The sequence below is a fragment of the Onthophagus taurus genome, chromosome 6 (genome assembly GCF_036711975.1).
Source record: "Onthophagus taurus isolate NC chromosome 6, IU_Otau_3.0, whole genome shotgun sequence".
NCBI classification, from domain to species: domain Eukaryota; kingdom Metazoa; phylum Arthropoda; class Insecta; order Coleoptera; family Scarabaeidae; genus Onthophagus; species Onthophagus taurus.
The window spans coordinates 3,846,613-3,874,433 of NC_091971.1; the positions used below are offsets into that span (position 1 = coordinate 3,846,613).

Sequence of the window (27,821 nt, forward strand, 5' to 3'; positions counted from 1 at the left end):
CTCTCAAGTAATTATTGATTTAGTTAAAGAAAAAGATTCATTTGTCAATATCATTACAGTATGTAATCCCGAAGATGTAGAGGTTGGAGACGTCTTACATTAGTACGTAATTTATTGAAAATGGTGGGTTCCTTATCACGAATAATCTTCTTTCTGAGTATCCTGAGGCTTCTAAAACTTCTGAGAAAAGACAGTAATTATTTGCTTGAATAAAGAGATATGCGCAAATATCAATAAAAGTGTAAGTCTGAACAAATACAGTGGAATAGTTTTTTTGTAATACTATGTTGTACTTTTATTTGTGGGTAATTATGCTCCAATAATCGTTTTGAAAAATAGTTATGCCTCTGTTGTTGACATAATAACTGAATAAGTGACAGCAAAAACCAACATTATCATCGATCGACTTTTTAAACATTCAACGCCTAAAAATTTCAAAATAAACATTACTCTTAGTGATTAGTGCTTTATTAGGAACTTGACATAATCACTCTAGTCAAGCTCTCTTCGTTTATGTGTTCTAATAGTAATTAGGACAATTCTCCGTGACAAAGTCCATGAAAGTGCTTAATCCTTTGAAATAATTTTCTCAACAATTTATTATTAAAGAAATTTTTGATTGTGGAAATTTCAGTTTGAAAAGCTTCGATCAATATAAAAAAAACGTAAAGTTAGCATGTATTGTTGGTAATTACCAAACAAGTATGCTATTTTTGCGTAATATCCTCAACAGAATTAAATAATCCTTGTTTGCTCTTCAAACATAAACATTTCCTGTACATTTATTTATTGCAACCATGGATTTATATAATATTATTTTACAAATGTAGTTTTGTTTACATCAATTCGACCATAAAAAAAACAATGTATCATTTTTCTATTATTCCATTTAAAAAATATGACATAATATTTTTAAAATATGTATTTTTATTTATAAAAAAAAGGAAAAAAATAAAAATAAAATCTAAATCGTTATGAAATGTGGGGCTATGATAAAATTGCGCCTGTCGTGGAACAAATTTAGCCAAAATTTCTCCCCCAGTGATTGATTTAGTTTATTATTTATATGGAAAATGTTCGCGATTTTCAGACCTGCCATTTGTTTATTTTGATTAATGGTTTTACGTTTATTTTTTTGTTGTTATTTTTTATGTACGTAATAAAACGGATTTCGAAAGCTAGTTTCAACGTTGTAAGTAATTTTTTATGAACTACTTTGACCGTTAGCAAATGCGATCCGGTCATTTTTTGTCGGATTGATTTCTAAATCTAAATTTCTCTCTGGGTGTTTGCTAATGGTTACACTCTAAGGCGAAATCGTTTCCGAGTATTTTTTTGTTAACTTCGAGCAATTAGTCTCTTTCCTCTGCGACAGTTGGTCGTGTCCCAACCAATATCAATTATCGCAAAAACCTCGATCTTAGACTTTTTTTTGGGTTGACAAAAACGATTCAAGATAATCACTAAAAGGTTGGTTCTCTATTTTATTAAGAAAAAATTAATGAAAAAGAAAGATTGATGAGGGTTGTTTTGAATTTACGGTTTAACTTACCACCAGCTGGGTAAATTCTATTTTTCTTTATATTTTAGGAGCTAAAAAGAAACGATGGGTTTATCCGGACTTTGTTACGCCGACTTATTTTTATTGTCCGAAAGCGTAATTTATCCGGCTCTAATCAGGACGCGGTGCGGTCGAAATAAATCTTCAAAGCTTCAGGCTAATATTTCATAGGGTTGTAGCTACATTTCGGTTTCGCGTGCGGTCAAAAATGGGGCGCGTACGGTCGCAACCGAAATTAACATGTGAGCCGTGATATATGTGCAAGGTTTTCCCGCGTGAAAAAAAATCCCTTCCGAATCGCCCTTTGTTATACGATAGCTCGAGCAACATAGCGCACATTAGGCAGGATTGTTTTAAATTATGACTGGTCATTGTGAACCCAGGAAGATTGAGTTTTTCGGGATTTTGTGGCGCGCCGCTTCAAATGACCTCGTCAAATTTTATAGCCACTTTAGCTGGAAGTGTATTTAGGTTTCGACGACGTGACCAGTTTAAAAATTTCACTTTATTAACTATGTCATAACAACGAATAAAAACTATTTTAATACTTTTTCAAATCATTAAACTTTAATAATCATTTAATAAAAGTTTATAGAAATACTGTAAAACCTCAATATAACGAATTTCCGATATATTATTCTTGAAGTTGCTCTATTTCATGTTTATAGATAAACACGGGGTATTCCTCGAGTTATCTATATGATGTATAAATCAAGGCTGATTATTATAGTTTTAATTGTTGTTTAGTGCTAAATTATTGTATATTTCTATTGAACGAAAAGTAGAACAAACACTAGACCTACAACCAGAATCATTCGGATTTAGCCGTCTTAACACATTGACTGCCACGTCATTTATGTATGAATGACATTTATATATTCTGTTAGTTCTAGTGATAGTGCTAGTGTAAAACTAGAACTAACACGACCTAAAACTAGAAACATTCGGGTTTAGCCGCACGTCTCTCAAGACGGCTAAACCCGAATGATTCTAGTTGTAGGTCTTGTGTTAGTTCTAGTGATAGTGCTCGTGTAAAACTAGAACTAACACTAGACCTGGAACTAGAAACATTCGGGTTTAGCCGCACGTCTCTCAAGACGGCTAAACCCGAATGATTCTAGTTGTAGGTCTTGTGTTAGTTCTAGTGATAGTGCTGGTGTAAAACTAGAACTAACACTAGACCTGGAACTAGAAATATTTGGGTTTAGCCGTGCGTCTGAATAAATAATTTTAATGCACACAAATTCATTCTGCACAACTCGAAGGCCCGTTCGTGATGTCACGCATAGGTAAGTGTGGCGAACATCTGGACGCCAGAGAACCTTCTAAACCGTTCAAAAAAATCTCTCTCCGGTCATCTGGGCAGGACACCCTTTTGGTCCAGGCAAAGGGTTCCCGGAAAGCTTTCACCGGAGATGTTACTGGACGCTCTCCGTGGCGAACATCTGGACGCCAGAAAGCGTTCGAAACTATTCAGAAGAACTCTCTCCGTACATCTGGACAGCAGATCCTTTTGGTCCAGTCAAGGACTCGAAGAGAACTTTCACCGGGGATCTTAGTGGACTCGGGGATAAAAGGAACCAGGATCGGCCCGGAGAGATCAGTTATTAGTTGTCAGTTACCATCGGCAGATCAGTCAGCAGTTACCCTTTTCGCGTCCGCACTTACATTATTGTTATTATTGTTGTAAATAAAATTTTATTGTTGAAGACATTGGTTTTCCTAAAACTTCCTCTCGCTACTATCAAAGCATTAGCCCCGCAGTAAGCAACTACTATTTCGCACTAGTGTTAGTTCTATTTTTCACTAGAACTAATATCGTAAACTTGGGTTGCTTGTGAAAGTTGATTCTTTTCACACGGATGAGGAAGTTTGGCAAGCTCAGAATGCCACCCGTTGCTAATACTCCATTGGTTTTGTCAAAAGAAGTCAAATATCTGGGCATCACACTTGACAATAAAATGACATGGAGAGCTCACCTAGATAATAGAGTAAAAAGAGCGTACGTTGCATTCGGTCAATGCCGAAGGGCTATAGGTAAGACATGAGGTTTGTCACCTAAAAATGCCTTCTGGATTTATACGGCTGTAATCCGACTTATGCATATACATATGGTGCAATAGTATGGTGGTCAAAAACCTTACAAGTCTACATCCACTGCTGCACTTAATAAAGTACAGAGACTTGCGTGTTTGAACAGAACCATGATTGCGGGCAGCAGGAATTCTAATGGGTGAGAGAGATAGTAAAAATGCCATTCTCTGGAATGAAACGGTGAATTACTCATCAATTCTAGAATGTAAAACGGATTTCACACCCCTACAACACATTTTTACGAAGCAACCCAAGTTCCACAGAAGTAGAGGTAAAAAACAGCCTTAAAATCTACACTGATGGTTTAAGTAGACGGGAAGGAGCTGGAGCCGGAGTCTTCTCGTACGATCTCCGACTCCACGTATCTGAACCTCTAGATAAAAGTATCACTGTCATACAGGCGGAGTTAATCGCCACACAACTTGCCGCTGACGTTATTGTCAGATTCAACTTGGAAGGTAAGACTTTCACAATTTACACTGAGAGTAGACAAGCTACTTTAGCTCTGAGTAGAATAACAATTACCCCAGGACTTGTTATGGCTTGTCATCTGACATTGGAGAAGGCCGCAGTCTGAAGACGCACGGCTAAACCCGAATATTTCTAGTTCCAGGTCTAGTATTAGTTCTAGTTTTAATTGTTATTCAGCGTTAGATTGTTGTATATTTTATTGAACTAATATTTATACTAATAAAGAACGCAACGGTGTGGATAGCAATTCGAATTTGTGTATATTAAAATTTTTCATTCAAACAGTTTAAAGTGCAAAATAAAAACATTTCAAATAACGGACACTCCCTTTCCCGTATTAATCCGTTTTATCGATGTTTTGCTGCAGTTTAATTTATCAAAAAAGGAGACGCTACCATTAAAGTGACAACATTTATAAAAAAAAAAAATTCGCATCGTTAGAGAGGATTTTCTATTCCTTTGACAAAATGAAATCGAAAAAAATGTTTGTTACAAGAAAAAGATCTATAACTTTACATTTGCATTTTTAAGAAACTACCGTCTACTACCTAATTACCCAAGTTTTCCAAGAAAACGTGATCGACATGAAAAGTTTTAACCGTTAAAGAAAGAAAAAAGTGTCACGAAGTTTACCAAAAAAGTGTATAAAACCTTAATCTCCCTAGTGGTTTATTTAAAACCCCCAAAGGCGATACAAAAAAAATTGCTGAGGGGGGCATCCTCATACTGTGTAAAATCATCCCCTAGAAAACGGTTTTTTGGGTCCCAAAACAAGTCGTGTTTCAACTTTGGTGGTGAGTTTTAGGTAACTTAAAATTGGAGATTATTTTCCGGTGTCGGTAGCGCAGCGAGGAAAACCCATAAATATGGTAATGGGGCATTACTAGTTGAATTAGATTAGTTTTCACGCGCGCCAAACTTCCCCCGACACTACAACTTTTTACCGGTCGATTTCTTTGCACGGTCGCTTCCGCGTTTAATTTAAATTGCCCGCGCCGGACAAACGCTGAATGTAAATGTTTACTCAACGAGCTTCTATCTACACAGCTTTACCCGTCCGACTTGACACTCAATTTTCGGACTCGTTTCCAACTCACCCAACCTCTTTTGTATATTTTTAATTAGCCGATTTCTACGGGAAATTATATAAACTCAGATTTGTAGAAAATTTTTATTTCATTTCGTTGAAATTATTTAACAAAAATTAATTAAAAAAGCACCGGTTATTTAAAAATAAATTCTTTTATTAGTTTTATACTAGCACTTTAGAGTGCCCATTTCACTAAATTAATTACATTATTAACTACAACTTCACTCCAACGATTAAAATGAGTTAAGGAACCTTATTACGAGAATCGTGTTCGTAACTTAATTGCTTTCAATTTTTAAATAAAGTCAACTATGTGGTTAAACTATTTATGAACTTATATGAATATCTGATGATTAATATGGCAAATTTGTTCTAACATACCATGTTTGCATCACAAACATACATTTTGCATTTCAATGAATGAATTGAATGTATATATTTCATCAACATTAATGATTCCGATTGAAATGTTTTCGAATTTATATCCACAAGATTTGTAATAATCACAGTTAGGTTATAATAGTTGTGAATTACGTTTTGTTGATTCATTACAAATAATTTTCATCTGAAACATATTCTTGTAGCGATTATAGTAAAAGTATATAATATAATATAATAAATATAACAATAAAAGTAATTTATTAATATTATTACTTCCCATCTTGTTAGATTATGTAAATAAAAAACTTTGCTTTTCAGAAGGGTATTTTTTATTTTCGGCTCTACCGGTTTCGACTAATTCTTTTTAGTCATCTTCAGGAGCAATAGCCACCTGTTATACAATTTAAAAAATCACATTAAAAACTAAATTAAAAATATATAATAAATTTTGTTCTTCAAAAAACACATGTTTTTAGGTTATTTCAAAAATTAACTTACGTCTGTTATACTTTTAATTTTCGAAATCTGGAATCATCTCTTCTTTCATCAGTACTTTCTTGAATTATTCGTTCTTAAATGTTGTTAAAATTTTCTCTATTTTTATGTTTTTCTTTATTTTTAGTTCACGTTGAATGTTATTATTAGTAATGGTTGCTTTATCTTTATTTTTAGGTTATGTTCAACCTTGTGAATATAGCCGTGTACTTTTTAAAAATTTAAATAGTTTAAAATATTGTGGTAAGGTTAGGTTGGCTGAATATATTTTGTTATCTTTGTGGTCACAATTAGCATAAATATTATTTTCCTGTTATTATATGAAGCTTCGTTAATGTCGAATGAGTTCTTGGTGCTTGAGTCAAAGTTTAAAAATTCAATGTCATGTTATGTTAAGGTAGCGTTTTAGTTAGGGAAATAGGGAAAGAAAGGATAAAAGGCAGGAGAAAGGAGAGGAGTAGTTGCCATGGGACCCAGATAGTTGCGATTTTAGAGTTGCAACCATGGCTTTAAAATCCTCGTTCTTCTGGGGGTTTTAGAAAATTCTTCTGGGGGAAAAGTAATAGTTAACTCAAGTTTTATTTCAATGAAAAATATACAACAATTTAATGCTGAATAACAATTAAAACTAGAACTAACACTAGACCTAGAACTAGAATCATTCGAGTTTAGCCGTCTTGAGAGACGTGCGGCTAAACTCGAATGTTTCTAGTTCTTGGTCTAGTGTTAGTTCTAGTTTTGCACTAGCACTATCACTAGAACTAACACTAGATCGAAAACTAGAAACATTCGGGTTTAGCCGTCTTGAGAGACGTGCGGCTAAACTCGAATGTTTCTAGTTCTTGGTCTAGTGTTAGTTCTAGTTTTGCACTAGCACTATCACTAGAACTAACACTAGATCGAAAACTAGAAACATTCGGGTTTAGCCGTCTTGAGAGACGTGCGGCTAAACCCGAATGTTTCTAGTTCTCGATCTAGTGTTAATTCTAGTTTTACACTATGACTAGAACTAACACAAGACCTAGAACTAGAATCATTCGGGTTTAGCCGTCTTAAAAGACGTGCGGCTAAACTCGAATGTTTCTAGTTCTTGGTCTAGTGTTAGTTCTAGTTTTACACTAGCACTATCACTAGACCTAACACAAGACCTAGAACTAGAATCATTCGGGTTTAGCCGTCTTGAGAGACGTGCGGCTAAACTCGAATGTTTCTAGTTCTTGGTCTAGTGTTAGTTCTAATTTTGCACTAGCACTATCACTAGAACTAACACTAGATCGAAAACTAGAAACATTCGGTGTTAGCCGTCTTGAGAGACGTGCGGCTAAACCCGAATGTTTCTAGTTCTCGATCTAGTGTTAGTTCTAGTTTTACACTATCATTAGAACTAACACAAGACCTAGAACTAGAATCATCCGTGTTTAGCCGTCTTGAAAGACGTGCGGCTAAACCCAAATGTTTCTAGTTCTCGGTCTAGTGTTAGTTTTAGTTTTACATTAGCACTATCACTAGAACTAATACAAGACCTACAACTAGAATCATTCGGGTTTAGCCGTTTGAAGAGACGCACAGCTAAACCTGAACGTTTCTAGTTCTAAATCCAGTGTTAGTTCTACTTTAGGTCCGTTATATCGAAGTTTTACTGTATATATTTTTATATATATTTGTGTGGGATAATAAAGATATAAATTGTATTCAACCTAATAAAAAGAATAAAAGAAAGGTAGTCCATTTCTTTTATTTTTCCAACTAATTGACACTTTTCTGACATCAATTTCTACCCCGATATATTTTCTTTTATGTTTCCTTTATTCCTTTTATACCTTCTTATCATTCTTTTACCCCGCTTTTTTTTTGCTAACCTATAGAATAACATTGACTAAGCTTTTCGAATTGAATTGTTCTCTGACTTCCGCTGTAGCGTTCAGCAAACCAAAGCTTGAAACGGTCCTAAATCGAGAAGAGCACCGAATTCGAGAGCTTCCCATCCACATCGACTAACTTTGAATGATCCGAATCGCTCAATCGACCCTAACAATTGTTTAGGTTTAGTAGATAATGGCCGACATTTGATAATCGCCCCGCGATTAGATTAAACGCGGTCGATTCGATTGCGACAGAAAATTTCGATTAGGAAATTATCCTAATTGGTATTAACGTAAAAGAGTTGCCGGGAATTAACAAGTTTTTCGGGCAATTTGCCCGTTTTCAGTTTTTACCGGCGAAAATTAATGAAGCCGAAATTTCACCGCCGAAAAGAACAAAAAAGACAATTACACGCCACGAACTCGGAAGAAATTACGCTAAAAGAAAATATAAACAGTGGATCTCGCGAAAGTTCGCTGGTTTTTAGGGCAAGTATGAATAATGCAAATGTAAGTTAAAACTTTAAAACAACCGTACTCCTCAACGCAAAAAAAAATAAAATTTTCTACTTAAAATATAACATTTCAAAATATTGCACTAAATTGAAAGTTGTTTCAATTATTTTGAATTAAATTTACAGTTTTAAGAAGTTCTAAACTAGTCGAGTAATACCCATAAAGATTCTCGCAAACACTTTCCAAGAAGGCTTTTTGAAGGATTCGATTACACATTGTCCATGAGAGAGGGTGTTGCCTATACGAAAAGAGGTTCGCACAAAGGACTGCTCGTCTTCCGGGAGTGTGTGCGTGCGAGGAGCTTTCTAGAAGCTTGGCGGGTACTTTGAGCGATCGTCCTTGCTAGGACACCATACCGGTGCCGTTGCTGTGAGCTTGAGAGAGGGCACTTAATCGACCAGGGATTTTCTCTACTGTAAAATTAGTTGGCAACAGGAAGCATGCCTTTCTAAGCGTTGCTTCACCACCGCCTAATGGTCGATGTCAACTAAGAAGAGCTGTTGTTCTTCTAGATCCATTCTAATAACGTTTCCTATACGACGACGTTTTGTGTTGGAAGGGTAATTATCAGAACAAAGACGCCTTTCAACCGTATAAAGCATGTCCTTTTAAAGGCTACATAAACATAAAAAAAATTAATGAAAATTATTTGAATCCGTTAAATAGTAATAATTAATTTGTTAAAGAGAATGAGTTAAAATTGTGTTTTCTTTAGAGAAGTTAGAACGTATTCTGTGTCTAACCGCGAAGCTCTCTCGTGTTCGGACCAGTTTAATCAGAACTAACTTTAAACTTTAAACATAATCTCGTTAGGCAAACTTAGGCGGTAATCGGACGAGATACAAAGTGCACATTCTGTTTTATAAACTGTTCGACGCCATAATATTGACGTTATTTCTTAAAGTTTAGAGATACTTTCTTTATACCCTATTACTTTATGGACTATTCGTTAAAACTTTCGTGTTTACTTTAGTTTATTTAGCGAAATAGAAATATCCTCTTTAAAGAAGTTTTTAAGATAACAAGAGACTTCGAATTAAGCTCTCGCGCTTAACTTTTTGCCACTTGTCTTGCATTCTAGATTAATAAATCTCAACGTGAATTCATTGCGACATATTGTGTGTGGTAATTTTAAAATTCATTTTACATATATAGTATATATTCTTGTAGTCTTATATTTAACAGCTTTTAAATTATTTTTTTTGTTGTCTCGACATCTAAACTTTTGTTTGACGATTATAAATTAACAGCACTTATAGCGGAGCATCGCGTAGCGCTCGGGGAAAAATTTCATGCATTTTAAATTAGTTTGAAAATCGCGTGGACGACCTCAAAGGGAATCGCATAACAAAAAAAAGTAAACAAATAAATATCCCATGTACGCCGACGGTGATGATGCTTGTTTTCGTTTTATCTTGCTTTACACGAAATTCGCATTTTGAAATTAGCGTACTGTATAAACATATTCCCCTATGCTACTGTTAGTTATTCTATCATCGTGGCCCAAAAATGAAATAGAACCGTTTCAAGAATTAACCAAACATTAAAATGTTAATTTTTGAGATCAAAAATAAATGTTTTCGACATTTACTCCTTTACTTAACTACTAGTTAGTGTTAGAATGATTCGAATTTGTGCAAATCAGGCAAACTTGATTATACATTTCCTGTAGTGTTGGCAGAAAAAGTTGAAATGGTTTTTACTTATGGAGAAGCCGGTAGAAAAGTAATCTTATGGTTAATTTATACACAGATGGCTTAGATAACTTTAGACAGTCAATGTGGTGTTATCGGAGATGATATAACTGGTTCATTTTTCATTGAATAATGAATTCCTTGATTTGGCATCTACTAACCTGAACAATTTAGTTAGTCGTAAAGATGGTTCGCTCCTCATCAAAGATTTCTATCAACCTGGGCTACCCTATTCTCGAACACCCCATTATCATAGAGATCATTAAAGGGGGTGTTGATCGTAGCAGGCACTACTATAAAAATAAATCATGAACATCAACTGATTTTGTTTTTGATTGATTCCATCTTATGGAGTGATCATACTAAAAAGTCTTAGCTTTGGTCTTTCCTAATTCATTTAGCATTGCGCATTGCCCATAACTTTTTACCTAAGAGTCATTGCGGTTGAAAAACAAAACTAAGATTTCTAATTTACCAGGCACTAAGCGACCTCTATAACCCCAAGATTCTTTATTTCTTGTCATTAACTTTAGAAAACATAGCTAACCTCATTCAAACTATACATCATTATCCAACCTTCATAATTTAACTCAACATTTTTATCAGGGGGTTGTTAATCTCAGTTAATTTAAACTAATATTATTTCCTCTACCTAGAACTACGCAACGTCTAAAAACTTTCCAAACATTCTCTACTTGGCGGTTATTAACCTAATCCATTTAGGCCCACTTTTACCACCTCCTGATAAATTTATCCGGTAGATAAGTCCAGTTCTTAGCCAATGAGAGCGCTTAAAACTGCCGTAACCATGGCAACTATCCTCTAGATAGTTTATCAGGAGGATGGTAAAAGTGGGCCTTAGCATTGCACATTGTCCATGATTAACATTTATAAAGAAAACCAATCTTACCAAATATTTTCAAACATTTCCTCACGGTATAATGGTTACCCTCAATCGAATAGAAAGACCGTCTTTAAAAAATCAATAAACTATGTAAAAATAAGATTGGTAACATTTTCAGATCCTAAAATTGTTTAATTTTTACTTTGGTGACGTTTACGAAGTTTTCGCGTAAGATCAAAAAGGCACGAACGTGCATTATTCGGATCTCTTCTTCTAGCACATAAGATTCTCGTGGCATCTCCCTCATGCACCTTTTATTGATTTTTATTTCAACCAACCGTTGCGCACGCAACGACGGTGACGTCTCCAAAGTTTTTTCAAATTATCATTATTTTTTTTTTTGAAAAACTAAAGCCTAGTTTGAAAAATAAAAAATTATAGAAGTCTTCAATTTTGCTAAACTATCGAATAAACCAATAAAAAATAATCTGTAACAGCCCTATTGGGATTTCAAAAGAAAACTGAGGTATCCTAATATTCATTCATGGTATAATTGATATTTCAAAAGAAAACTTTTCTTACCTAACATTCTCTCCTTAAGGTTGGAGATCCTTATTAAGGGAAAAACCTTGTTCTTAACATTAATAAACATAACTAATCTTATCCAAGTTATCTAACATTACAGAACCTTCGAAATCTTATTAAACAATTAGTGCGAGTCATTTGTTGAAAACATCTTGTCGATTATATCAAGACCTACTTGATATTAAAACTTTATTCCATTGTTCGCAGAATTTGATATATTGGATTAATTTTCCTCTAAAAGCTTTCAGTTCCTTATGAAGAATAAGATATTAAAGATATTGAAGGAGTAACCTGAACCTTTCAAGCTTGTCGTTTCCCACAAATTTAAGGTTAATACATTAAACTGCAAATTACATACATCTTCATCATTGTCTATGTTTGAAAGAATATAACTTTAAATAATATCTCGAGTAAGTCTTGATTAATCAAATTTGTAGGTAATTATATTGCAAGTAGTAATAAACTGAAGATTCCAACCAAATATTATGGTAGATAATTTAAAAATTCCATTGGATATAATAAGAAATTATTCAACAGCACCCGGATACCAACTGAGTTTGCGAGCACATCCGGAGTTGCAACAGCTCGCGACAAATTTAATTAAAATTAATGTATAGCTGGCTTTTAATTAAACGTCAAACATAGCAAAAAGTGCGCTGTGCTTCATTCAACCGTGCGTGCATCACAAAAAAAAGGTACACCGGGAAAAGCCCCAATGGCGATAATTATTGAAATTTGGATGTGGTCTATACAAATATGTTTCGCATTTATCATCTTGTTTATAATTATCAAACACATATTGGTTATATTTTGAATAATGCAATTTTTAATCAAAGTAAGTATTATTGTTTTTGTTTTCCTACTTATGAAATAGAATTAAAAATCCACTTTAATTAAGCAAAACGTAAAAGAAACAAATAAAAATGTTCTTCCATTTCTACACCGCCCCCCCTATTCACGCAACTTTCATTAAGAACTCAGGCATTAGTATTCAATAGAGGCCATTGAGTAATTGGAGCTTCGCTTGATTAGAACTTCAGCAACCTCCTCTCTCATTGTTTGGGACGAGGTAACGAGAGAAGTCCTCGAATCCACACCTCCGAGTGACTTAATTAATCGTGCCACTATTCAGTAACTTTATGACGATAAAGATTCTACATAATTACAGCAATTAGTTTTATCTTAAAATCTATTGTCGATTAGAAAAAAAAAAGTTTTCACGTAGAATTGAAATTGTAGGAATTGAAGGTAGATTTAAGAAATGATTTGCAATGGAAATATCTCGTCCTCTTTACCTCATCAAAATTGTAAACAGCAAACTCGGTCGATTCTATCAATTTAGCACTCAATAGTAAGCCGGTGGTACAAATCAAAAATGTGTAAAATAATCTTTCCTCGTTCGCCAGAATTCAATCTTCCCGATGAATTATTCATTGTTACGTTGATTTAACATCGAAGGATTTTAGTTCATGCCGAAATCAAATGGAGGAAAATTGTTAAATTTGTTTTGTGTTGTAATAAACGGCTCGACATCATCGAGTGCCGAGATTGTTCGCGTTTGGGGTTTTATAAGAAAATAGTATTTTACGATCTGCACCATTAAATTTCCTTGATTTATTATCAATTCGACGATATTTACAACGGTTTGGGTTAACGCAATAGGCGCCTCACAACCGTTCAACTCGATAAATGGTCATAAAATTTTGAGTTAGGTTATATTCGTAAACGGTGACCTCGTTCGAAATTATTACTAACTATTAAAAATTCTTAGAATTTATCAAATTTGATATATTTATTTAATATATCTTTACGCTATAAAGCATATCGATGTGGGATATATTGTAATTAGTTTACATAGTCGAAATCTCATAGAAAGCACCATATGGATTAGATCTAGGGCAATGCGGCAATATCGGCTTGGCATTAATAATTAATATTTTAGAGCGTACTCTGCATTACATGTAATCCCGTTCAATCTCCATTTCGACATTGAATCATTTAATGGATCAGTTATCGAAACTTAACGTGACATCTTTAAAATAAAAGTGATTTAATCCTCATTAAACCATATCTTTTGTGTTATGTAGTGATTAATTAGCGTAATACTGGGGTGTAATCCGCATTAAGTACCCTCACGTCCGTCGAGTGGATTCACTAACGTATTAATTAGAGACCGTCACTGTAGGCGTCGGCGTCGCCTTCGTTTTGACATTCCCCAACAAGTAAACGTTGACTTTGATGTTATATATCCCTCAAATCATAGTCGTAGATATTGTCCGGTTTAAATTTCCCGGTCATTCATTCTATTCCGAAAACCTCGTTATAGTCACTCTCTCGTTCTCGTGCGTCGTTTCACTCACTCTTCCTTACAAATTTCGACCCATTTTCGTTCGGCATTATCCTCAGGGACAAATGGCAGCGGCATTTGTTTAACCGCGCGCGTTATTACCGTCCGAATGCCATTTCGCGTCGAAAGAACTCGGCTAAATTGACCTCGTCTCTTCTTTCCTTCGCATATTACGCCACTTTTACGGTGGCGTCATCGACAGACACCACACGAATGAATTTAACAATTATGTGGAATGAAAAGTGTTGAATTGATTTTTATATAAATAGATGAGTAGGTTGTTTTTTTATTTAATAATATAATCGGGCACAGTCATTTAAAGACTTAAAGAATCACAATTGCATGAATACTTTTAGATCATAAGGGATTCAATGATAAATATCAATCTCACCATAGATATATGAAACTTAGATACTTTGGATTAGAAGTTATGTTAGATTCTGCGTGAAACGCGATATCACATTCAAAGATGCAAAACAACGTGGGAACTCCTTTGGGTGTACATCGTCTACACGCTATACATAATATGAAAATTATGAAGTTTGCCCGAGCAGTAATGGGCGAACTTTTCTTCGTCTGGTTCATGAAGGCCACATTTTATGGTCATTTCGTCGCAGGAGAAGACAAATACAAAATCAAACCTTGCTTAGAACGGCTCCGATCGTTTGGAGTAAAATCAATTCTCGATTATTCGCTGGAGCAGGATTTACCTGAACAGGAAGCTGAGAAACGTGAAGTTGATGGTTCTGTACTGAAATTTGGTGACATGGATTCTTTGAAACAGTATTTTGTTAATGAATGTTGGGTTGGGTTGGAATGGGTTGTGTAGGGTTGGGAAAGAATGAAACACTTGATAATCAACTCAAAGCAAGCTATCACAAACGTAAAGCAACTCAGCCACAAGGTAGTTCAACTCCAGATGAAACCATCTGAACCTTAATGCAAATCCCCCACAAAGTAACTTAAATCCAAAGTAAATAACTCAAACCACAAGGTGGTCCAACTCCAAAGTAACCCAACTCTCTAGAAAATCAACCCCAAAGCAAATTAACTCAAAATAAGCCATCCCAAACCTTAAGCAACTCAACCATGAAGTTCCAGATAAACTCCTTAACTCCAAATAAAGCCACAACTCTAGATGAAGCAATGCAACTCAAATATGAGCTAACCCTACAGCAACAATATAATCTAACACATTGCAGTTAAAACTTGACGTAAACCCAAGCCAACTCCGCACCAACCTATTATTATTATTATTATTATTATAGGTCCGGGCCGCCCTCCTCAGCCCGGCAGCGGTCTCGTTACCGCGACCTATAAGATCTATTGTAACTTTAGCCCTCCAAAGGTTAGGGCAAATGTAGGTCCTTAATGAACCTTAGTATTGTGCTGAGGTCTTGAACCTTTATGTCGGTAGGTAACAAGGGAGTTTTACCGAAGACGTTGTGCCTTAGACGCCCTCTGGCGACGCAATTGCACAGTATATGTTCAGCAGTTTCTGACTCGTCGTTGCATAGTCGACAAGTTTGATCCTCAGCTTGTCCAATGTGGAAGAGGTGGTATTTTAAGGGCACATGGCCGGTTAGGTAGCCTGAGAGCGTTCTTAGATCCCCTTTGCTGAGGCATAAAACCTCTTTGGTTTTGTTTTGCGACGGAGTTATCATACTCTTCGTTTGTCTGTGACCTGGAAGTTCTTTCCAGCGTAAGGCTATCTTTGAAGCCTCCCAGTTGTTGATTATTTGTTTTAGGTGGCTTTTTTGTAGTCCACATCCAGGTTGGGGTCCAATGAAGGGCGTGTTTGCTGCCTCTTTGGCCAGCTTGTCGGCCTTCTCATTGCCCTCAATGTTGCTGTGACCTGGAACCCACCATAGGGTAACATCATTGCCCCTAGCGAGTTCTCTCAGGTTGTTGGTGCACTCTCTGATCAGTGCGGAGCCATACGTGTAAGCCTGAATTGCCTTTAAGGCGGCCCGACTGTCTGTGAAAATGTTTATGGATGCACCTTTTTGTCCCTTCTGTAGGTTCAAAGCGGTGCAGAAGTTTATAGCAAGAACTTCTTCTTGGAAAATTGTTAAGTCCGAGCTGAGGGGCAATTTGATGTGGCTATTTGGTCCACTGATGCCCATGCCTACTCCAGATCTTACTGTCTTTAAAGCATCGGTGTACCAGGCTAGGGCTCCTCTTTTTAGTTGAGGCCCTCCTTTCGCCCAATCATCCCTGCTACTAAATATGACCTTATACGGTTGGTTGAAATTGTATTCCGTCGGTATAAGGTCCGTTTTAATTTCAATCAGGTGATTTAGACATGGGTCTTTGAGGATCTCGAGGTGTCCTCTGAGATTACCCTGCATCAACTTGAGTGAAGAAACTGTTTTCAGTGATAAGGCACTTAAGGCTGCCTCCTTTTGTATATATATGTGGAGCGGTGTGAGACCGAGTAGGGTTTCCAAAGCAGCCGTCGGACAGGATCTCATTGCACCCGTTATGTTAAGACATGCTAACCGCCGCACCAACCTAAGATAAACCAAAAGCAACCAAGCCATCCGAAGGTCACTCAATCATTCAAGATTGTTGCGAGAACTTGCGAGAAATGCTCTCGAGAGAAGCTGTCGCGAGTAGTTTTTCTGGTGGACACGCATCTGAGAGTAACTATCAGAGAGTCCTCATCAACTTTCGGATAGTGGACAGGTTGAGACTTGTACTCAAGTAGACACGCACAATTTATCTATCGTGAGAGTAATTGTCAAAAACCTAACACTGTTCGAATTTTGCTGCGAGTTTTATCAATACAACACGTTTACAGTTGACGCCTAAAAGAAAATAGTCCCAAGAAGACATATATGAATTAATTGAAGTGTATGAAGAAAATTCAATTCTTTGGAATACCAAATCTAAAAAAAAACGGGAAGCGTGGGATGCAATTTTAACAAGTATTGGACAAAAATTTAAATGGGATTTATACCATTGGTAATATCTAATCTTCTGGCAACATAATTTGGTCTTCTGACAGTAAAATTAAGTCTTCTGCTAATAGTGTTTGGTTTTTTAGTAGTAGTGTGTAGGCTTCTGTAAGAAAGATGTGCTTCATTTGCAATATCTAGTCTTTCACTAGCAATACTTAGTCTTCTGCCATCAATATCTATTCTTTTGCAGCAATATTTCGGTACAGTATTTCGTCTTCTGGTTGTAGTGTGAAGTCTTCTGTAAGAAGAATCTGCTTCATATGCAACATCTAGTCTTTCATTAGTAATACTTAGTCTTCTGTCAGCAATATCTAATCTCTTTCAGCAATTGAGGCATTTAAGCTTATATTTTTTAATAATTTTCCAAAATATAGCCAAGCCACTATTAAGCTATCACTTGCATTACAACAAACTTATAGTTTGCATTTATAAGTGCCATTAAAGCAATCGAGTTCACTTTTTTGTGAATCCAGTATGCCAAATAACTAACAATTTGATAACGAATGTTGATATTTGTTGACACCCAACAGCTTCTTTTTAGTTTTTTCTGTTGAAGCTCTCGGAGCTAAAACAATCTCAAGCGGACACTCTCAGTTGAGAGTAGATATCGAGAGTTACTCTCAGAAGTTTCTCTCAAGTAGACACCTAACTTAAAGCATGATCACCAGAAGATATGAAACCAGTTAAAAACACGAAAGAAAGATTTCAGAAAGATTATTAGATACTTAATATTTTAAATAATTTCCTTTAAATGAAACTTTCTTTTCAATTCTTAATCCAATTACAATTAAATTTTTGCTCGAACAAATCTACAGACAATTTTAATAATGGTATACAAAATACACTGTAAACAGTTGTAAAAGAAAGCTTAAAGTTTAGAAACGGAATTTTTTAACAAACTTTATATACCTTCTTCCATAAATTTTATTGGGAAACTTGGTACCAACTCTTGAAACAAAGGGAATATCTAAATAATTATACTTTTATGATCCATTAAAAATTAACGGTACTATTTCCTAGAGTCACTATTTCCTTATCCAACTTTTTATTACGTTAACATTTAAAACTTTTATCATTCAAAAAATAATCCTGTCACATTTAACATGTACCTATGTAATGATAAAAGATAAAATTTAATAGTGAAAAAGTGTGTTAGGAAAAAAAACTGTTCTTTTCCGCAAATAAACAAAACAATGCATGTTTTTTGCGTGTGTCCCATTGAAACGCAAATAAATCAAATCGATACAAACGTCAGTTTCTCTTCTCCCCCAAGTGATATTACGGGGTTGCCACCAGATCCCCGTGCATTACGGAGGCGCGGATCGGCGGCGGGCTGCGCCGATCTTGGTGGCGAACGCGCCGGCGGACGCAAGTCTAAACCAGTCGTTCACCATCCGACAAACCCGCTCGAACGCGATCACCATCGTCGCAGCCCCCGCGTAAACTCGTCGAGAGATCGTCAAAAAGTTTTACTTTTTTTCCTCTCTTTGTCTCTACCACTCACTCGAGAGGTAATTTTCATCCTCGTTTAACTCATCGTCATCGTATTTTGTGCTGGACATGTGAACGTGTTTTGAACGTGTTCTTCGTGTGAATGTGAGAAAGAGTGTATGTGTCAGTGTGAGTGTTGCAACCGATTTGATTGTGTGTTGAGTAATTGTGTCATTTCACACATCTTTTTATTTTTCTCTTTGTGGATACCTCGCACTCGTTTTTCTAAAAGCAAAACTATCGAGAAGGATTTGATTTTATTTTATTTTTTTTTTTGATTTTCCCCAAAAGTTATTGAAGAGTAATTTTCAATTTATAATAAGTTTTCGAATGCGTGTCGTCAAATGGCTATAAATTACCGTCACGTGTCTAAACTTCCCGCGTCCCGATAACTATAGTGGAAACTTGATGAAATATCGCCTGGGAAATACGAGGACGTTTGCCAGATAAAAATTGGGGGGTACTTGATAATTTAACAACGTCAGTGATAAATGATACAAGTTGAGTTATTGCTAAGACTTACTTTAACATTAAAAAAGGAGCTCAAATAGAATTGTAAATTTTTATGAAACAAGACAGATTTTATCTTCATTATATAGCGTAGGGTAAAAAATTTCGAAAAAGTTTAGTAATGTTTAATGTTCCGCAAATTAATTGTCTTGATATCAAACTTTTATAACCTTCAGATGTTGGTGAAACTGTATCAAATGCAGGAAAGCTCTGCTATCCAATAATTGTCGTGCAATTTCGATGCAATTCTAGATTCGTCAATAGTATCCAAACGATATGGAAATACTATGCTCTATTTATCGATAAGTTGATATACAATGTTTAGATTACTAGGTTTGATGTCAAATTTGATTCTTAAAAGCTGTGTTACCCCACATACACCAAAAAAGAGATATTTAATGTTTTAGAAATCGAATATTAATTTTAAGGGGTTAAAAAACTTTTTTACACACTTTAGAGGTTTGCTATTTGAAAAAATGTTCGCAAACTTTTAAATGTTTGAGTGAGCCAGTTAAGAGTCGGAAAGAGTTGTTACATTTCAAGTAGCGCGTAGCTAAGCGATTATGCTGACACTTATGTAAATATTCTCTAAACCTTTGACCTTTTAAAATAACCAGTCTCTACTTATCTCCCTGTGCGAGTAAGTACATCTTGGTGGCTATTGCTGAATACGGTATATATTTTTTTAAGAATATTTAATCGGCCCTTTTATTCATATTTTTTAACTATTTTCAAATCAATTATAAAACTTTGTAAAGAATATATTCTAAGATCTTCAACATGTGTCTATACCATTGAGATTTTCCATACAAAGTTAATATTTGTGAAATTACGGCACTTACACCCTTCTAGTTAGACCCTCTTCAAATATGCTAAATTGCCTTCCCAGATAAATGAGTCAATATTTGTCCTTTATTATCCTTTCATGAGAATGGCGAAACGAGTATGGGACACATTGTGTCAGAGATAATACAGATTTCGATATAGTTTTTTAACTTTTCTGGCTTGTGATATCAGTGGTTTCGCAATCATTTCCTCGGTAAGTTATACATGTCCATCTTAGACGATCTCTCTTTCTCTCCACAGTCTTGCTTGTATCATATTTCTTTACATCCTCATCTCCTATAAATAAATTTCTAGCTTCTTTTGTATGTATGTGTCTAATTAGAAAGGGTAACCTACTATTTTAATTGTAAGTTTATCTCATATTTTGTAATCACCCCGATATTTTTTAGACTCACGCAGCAATTTAATTGGAAAGAACATAACAGTTTAAAAAGAAACCAGGTTTTTGCCTTACAGGTGATAGCGCATTGAAAACAAATTGTGGTGGTGTTGTTGTGATTTAATCATAACACTCGTCGAAGCGAGCACTCCAGTAACAATGTATGATGTTGTCTTTAAAATCGTATATTACATTAAATTTGAATATATACAGGTTGTTCCAAAATTTTGTTATACATCGACTTACCTTATCTGTATGTAGCAAATTGCTTCGTTTAGCCGGTGTTAAGTTGAATAAAAATATGGCTTCTTCCTTGCTGATTTCAAAATAGATGTGATATTTCTTCTATTACGTCAAAACTAATTAGGATTGTTTAGTTGGTTCAATTCACTAACTAGTATTAATATCATTCCCCACGTCTCTTAAATCTTTGGCCAACCTCAACTTCAAACCATAGTGGCATAAATATTATTTGTGTTATTTCTCAACATTATCTGTCAACACTCTTAACATTAATCAGCAGTTAACTATTTTGTTCCAACATTGTTCCAACACCGCTAATCTAGACTAATTCCATTGGCCCTTTCAAAATCATTACTAACTGCTCTCAAAATCATCTCTAGCTACATTAATTGTACTCCACACCTTTTAAAGTCATTTTTCATTTACAACATCAACTCCAATCTCCTAAACATTACTCATGGTGACATCGTCCCTAACATTTTTTAACTTTAGTCACATTTTTTAGCAATGCTCAATCTACTATTTCAAAAAAATGTTGTTCATTAAATAGTTACGAATATACCGATTTCAAAAATTAAAAATACTCAGTGACAGAAAAAAAACATTTATTACTCTAAAGTATTTAAATAAATAAATACTTCAATTTTGTTTCAAAAACGTTTACTCGCCGATAACAATCAATTTTTTGTTATTTATTTGTTTACTACAAATTCCACTCTGTATTTACAATAAATTCACAACAACTTCAACATCGTGTAGGAATTTTTTAATATTTGTGCTGATTTTTTTTTAATTAGAAAAAATGTCTGCAGGTTTTAAAATAAATATAAGAATTGTTTTCATTGTTTTCGTAAAGATGAAACAAGACCTAACAATTCAATTGGTTACCGGAAACGTGCTCAGAATGCATTTTCCCTCAACAGTATCGGGTTATACGCGAATCCAAATACACCGGGCAATTCGTTACTCGTCACGAATTCAAGGGAAGTAACCACGTTCTCGTTCCTTGTAAATACGTCGAAAGGTCAATAATGAAATTTGATATTTCTGAAACTATTCCGTGTTCTATTGGGAATAAAACTAACCCATTTGAGAAATTTTCGTTCCAATCAAAAATTTATTTCGTATATCTTTTAGTTTTTTTTTCTCGTCCCGGTTTTATCCGGTTAATATTCCGGCAGACTGAGCGTTTTTTAATGCCTCGAAGGGTTTTCAAAGCCTCTTCCTCTCCTTTTGAAAACAGAACTCTCAGTTTGGTCTTGTCATCTTTCTGCTGCAACAGATTTCCCATCCAATCCTTGATGTTAAATGGAAAACGCGACCGAAGGTTTACGTTTTAGTTTACGTTCTGCATTCGGGTGTGTTGAGTTGAATTGTTTGTGTAAGGTTTTAGTGGTTAACCAACCGCGAAATTAATTTAATTTGATTACGACAGTTCAATTACTAAAATTCTGGATGATTGAGAAAGATATGTTGAAGGAACAATTTGTTCTTCTGACAGCGTTGAAACGCAAAATTTGTCTTGTGCACTACCCACTTGATAGATTACAAAGTTTATTAAGATTTGCCACGTGTTGCTTCTGCTTTTCTCCATCCACCCTAAAGTTACATCCCTAAAATTGGATAGATTAGATGATGGATTGTTTTTCATCTTCTTTAGCCTCATCGAGTTGGTTGACTTCGCCCCCATTTCAATTCACCCAGATTCAAGTCTCGCACATTGTGACAGTTTTTGTCAACGCGTTAATTTAATCACACCATCTGATAATTGAACGGTGCCCTTTCTTTAGTCGCCCTTTGGGATGAGATAATTAAATTCTATTCGAGGGTTTGTACCGAGGCCATAGTGTATGGGGGCATGCGGAGTTGATTTACGAGACGAGCGTGTAGTGCAGTCGATTGTAGAGAGGGTGCGCTATATACGTTGTACTCCTAAAGATCTGGTGTCGACTTCGACGCACGGTTTCGAGTCGACACCCACGACTTGTCGATTAACGCCTACTGCTCAGGAATTTGGGACGCCCCTTCGCTTTATTTATAGCCCCTTTACGACTTTAATCGGGGCTTCCCAACTCGTTTCAATCAACTCGATTGAGGGTTTAAAGTTAATATTTTAGGAATAATTTTTTGTAAATCGTTTAACTTTAGCCTCGCATCATTTGTTGGGTTTTGAGGCAAGTTTGGATCTCGGTTTGGGTTTAATGACGTAGGAAACTCCATCCCCAAACTGAATAATGCATGACAGGTCACGAGAGGAGAAGCTTTCACCGGGTGCCGCGCGCCAACAGCGCCAAAACTCTTATATTAAATGCCTCACGACATTCCAAGGATCGTCTTGTAATGGGAAAGCTCCGACCTACAACGAATATAGCCTATATTGCAACCAGAAAAAAATATTCATATTTAAAATTGAAATGTCTATTTTGGGTTGTTAAGCTGATTAATTTAATAACGCAAACTCCGGGTTAGTATCCTAACTCAATAGACGCGGCTCACTGAAACTTTTTGTTTGAAAATAATTGGACCTGATTATGCCGACGAGTTGTAACATTGTTACCCGGAGCGCCCTCTATATATCGCTGCGGGAAGAACTTTCAAAATTGTCGCAGGTAGTTTACAGTATGAAAACTGCGCGCACAGGAAAGTCGCATCCAACTTCTGTGTATTTATCCGTAGTAGGTAAACGCGGTTTAATTTCGAAATTGGATAGTTTCCGGGCAAGTTTTACTAAAAACAGATAGGGTAAGGGGAAGAACGGGAAAGCTCTTACTTTGTTAGAAAGTTAGAAGTTGCCTTCTTATCTAAAGTACTAACGAGTACGAAATCATTTTCGTTACATTTAAATTTTTAATTACATCAATCGCGAGTGCGAGGTATTCCTAAACAAACATCATCCATCATTTTTATCGATGAGGTATTTTCTTTAAAGTAATCGCATGCCGAAGCTTAAAGTCTGATCCGCGAATGGACTCAAGATTGGACGGAGAGATGCGTCGGTGCCAAGGGACCGCACGTGCAGCTCGAAATCCATGAGATCCGCGTTTATGGCTGCCACGGAATTGCATTTGATCGCCTCCCTTCTTCGGCTTCTTGTCGGTGAGTTTCAAACGAAATCGAAAAAATCTCATCATTTCAAATCACTTAACAACAAATTTATTTTAAATTTCAAATAAAATGATTTAAATAATAATATTGATGAAATTTAGAGATATATTTAGCTTTAATTATGGCTTATGCCACAGCTACAAACAATTTTGTAAATTAAAAGTACTTTAATTCAATATTTTCAGTACCTATTCCGATGCAAATAGTAGTTTTCTGCATGCAATATCTATTCTTCTACAAGAAATATCTAGTCTTCTGCAAGTAGTAACTAGTCTTCCATTAGCAGTGTCTAAGTAATTTGTCTACTACAAGCAATATACTGGTTTACAAGCAGAATCTACTCTTCTTTTAGCAGTACCTACATCTTTGCAAGCGATATCTAGTCTTTTGTAAGTAATAACTAGTCTTCTCCTACCAGTATCTACGTATTTAGTATACTGCAAGTAGTATCTAATCTTCTCCAAGCAATATCTAACCTTCTGCAATCAATATACTAGTTTACAAGCAGAATACACTCATCTATTAAGAGTATCTAGTCTTCTGCAAGCAATAACTAGTTTTCTACTACCAGTACCTTCAGCAAACAGTGTCAAATCTTCTGCCAGCAGTGTTTAGTTTTCTAGAAACAGTATTTAGTCTGATCCATGAATGAACTCAAGATTGGACGGAGCGGTGTGGCTACCACGGAATTACATTTGATCTCATCCCTTCTTTGGTTCCTTGTTGGTGAGTTTCAAATAAAATCTTATTATTTCAAATCACTAAAAAAGCTTAAAATTACATCTTTGCAAGCGATATCTAGTCTTTTGTAAGTAATAACTAGTCTTCTCCTACCTTTATCTAAGTATTTAGTATACTGCAAGTAGTATCTAATCTTCTCCAAGCAATATCTAACCTTCTGCAATCAATATACTAGTTTACAAGCAGAATACACTCTTCTATTAAGAGTATCTAGTCTTCTGCAAGCAATAACTAGTTTTCTACTACCAGTACCTTCAGCAAACAGTGTCAAATCTTCTGCCAGCAGTATTTAGTCTTCTAGAAACAGTATTTAGTCTGATCCATGAATGAACTCAAGATTGGACGGAGAGGTGTGGCTACCACTGAAATAAATTTGATCTCATCCCTCCTTTGCTTCCTTGTTGGTGAGTTTCAAATAAATTGTTATTATTTCAAATCACTAAAAAAGCTTAAAATTTATTTTTTAACTCTATAAAAAATTTTGAAATGAAATTGAGCTATCCGGGTGTAATAAATTTGAAACTTTTCGTCCCCACTAAAATTATCATATCTTCAACGTCGCAGTTTTTCCTCCGTTTCTGCAATCTCGGTTCGAAATTGTTTAACTGCAATTTGCAGACGGAGACGTTTCCTCCGGAAACGACTTGTACGGTTTCCTTTTCCCTTGGATACTCGGTTCAGTTGAGCGAGTCAAACCCCTTTTAAATTAATTCTCGAAAAATGTAGTTTGGAATTTCCGAGAGAAGGCATCTAATTAAAAATGAACTTTGCAAAGCGGTTATTAACAAAAAAAAAAAGAAGTAAATTCTCTCGTGCACATCGTAAAATCCTGGTCCCAATCTATTCATAATCCAGGTGGAACGTGTTCTCGTAGAATCCGTCGCCATTCAATAACCGTTATATCGGAGATTTGCTCGGGGCGTTTCGACAGTGACCCTTTATATTGCAGAAAAAGTGCCCCATTGGATTTCTATTTCCGATCGTATCTGCGAGATCGAGTCAAACCCTTCGAGTACCACTTGTCACCCATAAACTTTTCCCTGACTCTATTGTATGTCGCAACTGAGTGGAACGTTAGCATTTCGGAAAACGTTCTTTAAACGATGTTGTATATTGTATACCTTAAAATGTAAGTATATAAATATAATCGAGTTAAATTTTTTTTTAATATTATTCGTATAAGTCTCGAGGGAAAATACCTCGGATGCAGTGGTCACACATAAATTCCATAATTTGAGAGTTTTTTTCATTCCCCGAGCTCGTTTTTGTTCTAATTTTCGTCGCACCCGTTCCCCAGTTGGAAAAACGGTTACAGCATCACAGGGAAATGCACCGTTAAATATTAATTTTTCCAACTACCGTGGAGTGGATAATTATTTTCGACTCGACTTTATTGCGGTGAACGTTTCATAATTGGAACGTTTATTTTGGCAAATTCCCTTTTGTTATAACATCGAATACATTACCGACACACCCATTTCAATTATAACTATCATATTCCATTTTTAATTGATAGTTTTACCAAAAAAAAAATTTCAAAATCATAACGCACGTTTTCGACACAAAAGACAAAAATTCACTCAATATCCGCGAAAAAGAATGGAATTGATTGATGGGGAAGTATTTTATGAACCGTGTCAGGTACTTGCAACAGGAACGGCTCGTTATCTTCCACTTATGGCGCATTATTCCTGCTCGATTTAGTTTAACAAATTGACAATCGATGGGAAACATGTCGTCGTTGTATTGGATTTCGATAGATAGATGATGACGTTATCTATACCGTTTATAGCATTACATCTAAACTGTTAATTAACTGAAACTAATTGGGATACTAATTATGTTACAGGATCGATTAATACTGGATTAATCAAAAATAAAGCAAAAAACAAAATTATTTTAAAACGAAAAAAAAATTCTTCATTAATTAAGCAATATCTAATCATCTGCAAACAATATACTACTTTATAATCAGTATCTAGTCTTCTGCCAGTAGTACCTACATCTTTGCAAGCACTAACTGGTCTTCTGAAAGTGATATTTAATCTACTGCAAGCAGTATCTAGTCTTTCCCAAGCAATATCTAACCTTTTGCAAGCAATATACTTGTTCATAATCAGTAGCTAGTCTTTTGCCAGCAGTAACTTGTTTCCTACAAGGAATATCTCATTTGCAACCAATAACTAGTCTTTTACCAAAGATATTGTGATAATTTTAACATTCTCTTAGTTCACCGAGAGAACATAACCTAGAAATTGTGACAGAGAGATTTTTGTTGGTGAAAATCTTATCTTAAACCGTTTTGTTTGCTTCCAAAAGTATCAATTATTATAGTTCAGCTCCTAAGCACATTTTTCATCCATCTTTTGAGATTTTAACGTTATTTTGAGGAAGAAATCCTTGATTTAAATTTGAATTTTTCTAACTTTACTCATTGTTGAAATTTGGCGTGTACTCCAATGTATGTCTGAAAACAAGAAAAGACAACGTTGAATACGAAGTTTTATTACGTTTCATAAAGGAATAAGGGAGAAATCAACGAAAAAAGAATTTAATTTTGAAGGTTAATTCCGAGAAAAATCAAGAGATGACGCTAGTTTCGAAGCAAGCATTTTGAATTTTGAAAAGGGCGCGAAGCTAAGAGCCAATCAGAAACGAGGAAAAAACAGTTGGAGTGCCGGGGTATATAAGGAGATCGCGAACAGGGAGTGAGCGAGTCGTCGTCTGACCAGCGTCGAATCTACGTCGTCAGATAGAAGAAATTTTGAATCTCGAGAGATAACCTCAAAAATTTAAGATAATTTTTTAAAGTCAAATCAACTTACGATATTAAAATAAAAAGAGAATCATCCTACAACCTATTCCGAGAACTACTGATACTTCTTCGAGATCATCCAAGACCCTATTTCCGAAGAACAAGCAAGTTCAATTTCCCGTAAGAAGAATCCTGTAGACAATCCAGAAAATTAGTTAGTGCCCCGAACACAAGAGACAATCCATAAACCAGATACCACATTGAACTCCAATCCTCTCTTTTTCGCAGTGAGTCGGATGATAATTTTATTTTATTTAACATAACCTACAAAAAGAAAAATCAAAGAATCAAACTCAAAGAACAATTCACAAGAGTTTCCTATAATTTTGATCAATACTTACTTGTGGGTAGAGATTTGTTAGTTTTCTTGAATAACGTTCATTTACTTAACTCTATTTTTCTTCAACGAGTTTGATGACAACTTAAGACGTCAACCATTTGTTATTTTCAAAGAACGGTTCTAACGAGTTTTATCCTACTCTCTCTCTCTCAAGTAATAAACGGGTTCTCTCTAATATCGATATTTCAGTCGATAACCGCAGTTATCTATTTTATTTCAAAGTTATCTCTCGTAAATAAGCATTTTTATTAAAGTAAATTTAGGAAAACAATTTTTTTTTGTTACTCATAAAACGAGTTAATTTGATTTTGTGTTTAATTAAATGAATTTTTGTCGAACCTGATTAATTTTCTTTTTGAACCTGAACTTGCCCGAAACCCTGAGTTTAATAAGAGTCTCTTAAAATTAAAGAAACCCAAATTTATAGTTTAATAACTTGTGTAAAAAC

At 35.2% G+C, this 27,821-nt stretch overlaps 2 protein-coding genes across 20 annotated transcripts in view; one reads left to right on the forward strand and one right to left on the reverse strand.

Annotated features, from left to right (window-relative positions):
• On the reverse strand, positions 1–27,603 carry LOC111414972 (uncharacterized). Of its 7 annotated transcripts, XR_011640768.1 has the most exons (4): positions 27,375–27,603; positions 27,044–27,297; positions 20,376–26,685; positions 1–180 (listed from the first exon to the last, which is right to left on the reverse strand). XR_011640768.1 is itself a non-coding variant. In XM_071197095.1 (3 exons), exon 3 carries the CDS (start codon positions 16,481–16,483, stop codon positions 15,290–15,292), a length of 1,194 nt encoding a protein of 397 aa, XP_071053196.1. In that variant the 5' UTR covers positions 16,484–24,238; positions 24,471–26,685; positions 27,044–27,134; the 3' UTR covers positions 11,426–15,289. The 7 variants fall into 7 exon arrangements, 6 of the variants coding, with proteins under 6 accessions (XP_071053196.1, XP_071053193.1, XP_071053190.1 ...); XM_071197095.1 differs by lacking the exons at positions 1–180; positions 27,375–27,603 and having other exon boundaries at positions 11,426–24,238; positions 24,471–26,685; positions 27,044–27,134; XM_071197092.1 differs by lacking the exons at positions 1–180; positions 27,375–27,603 and having other exon boundaries at positions 11,426–24,375; positions 24,471–26,685; positions 27,044–27,134.
• LOC111414968 (neural cadherin) overlaps positions 1–27,821 on the forward strand; it is a 286,762-nt gene that overhangs the window by 122,109 nt on the left and 136,832 nt on the right. The window contains exons 1-2 of one of the 13 annotated variants that reach the window (XM_023046431.2): positions 18,311–18,414; positions 23,302–23,468. The exons of the other annotated variants lie outside the window; for them this stretch is intronic. Of the exons in view, the coding sequence (XP_022902199.1) occupies positions 23,402–23,468 (67 nt within the window). The 5' untranslated portion in view covers positions 18,311–18,414; positions 23,302–23,401. Of the gene's footprint in view, positions 1–18,310; positions 18,415–23,301; positions 23,469–27,821 lie in introns of those variants that run through there. 13 annotated transcript variants of the gene reach the window in all.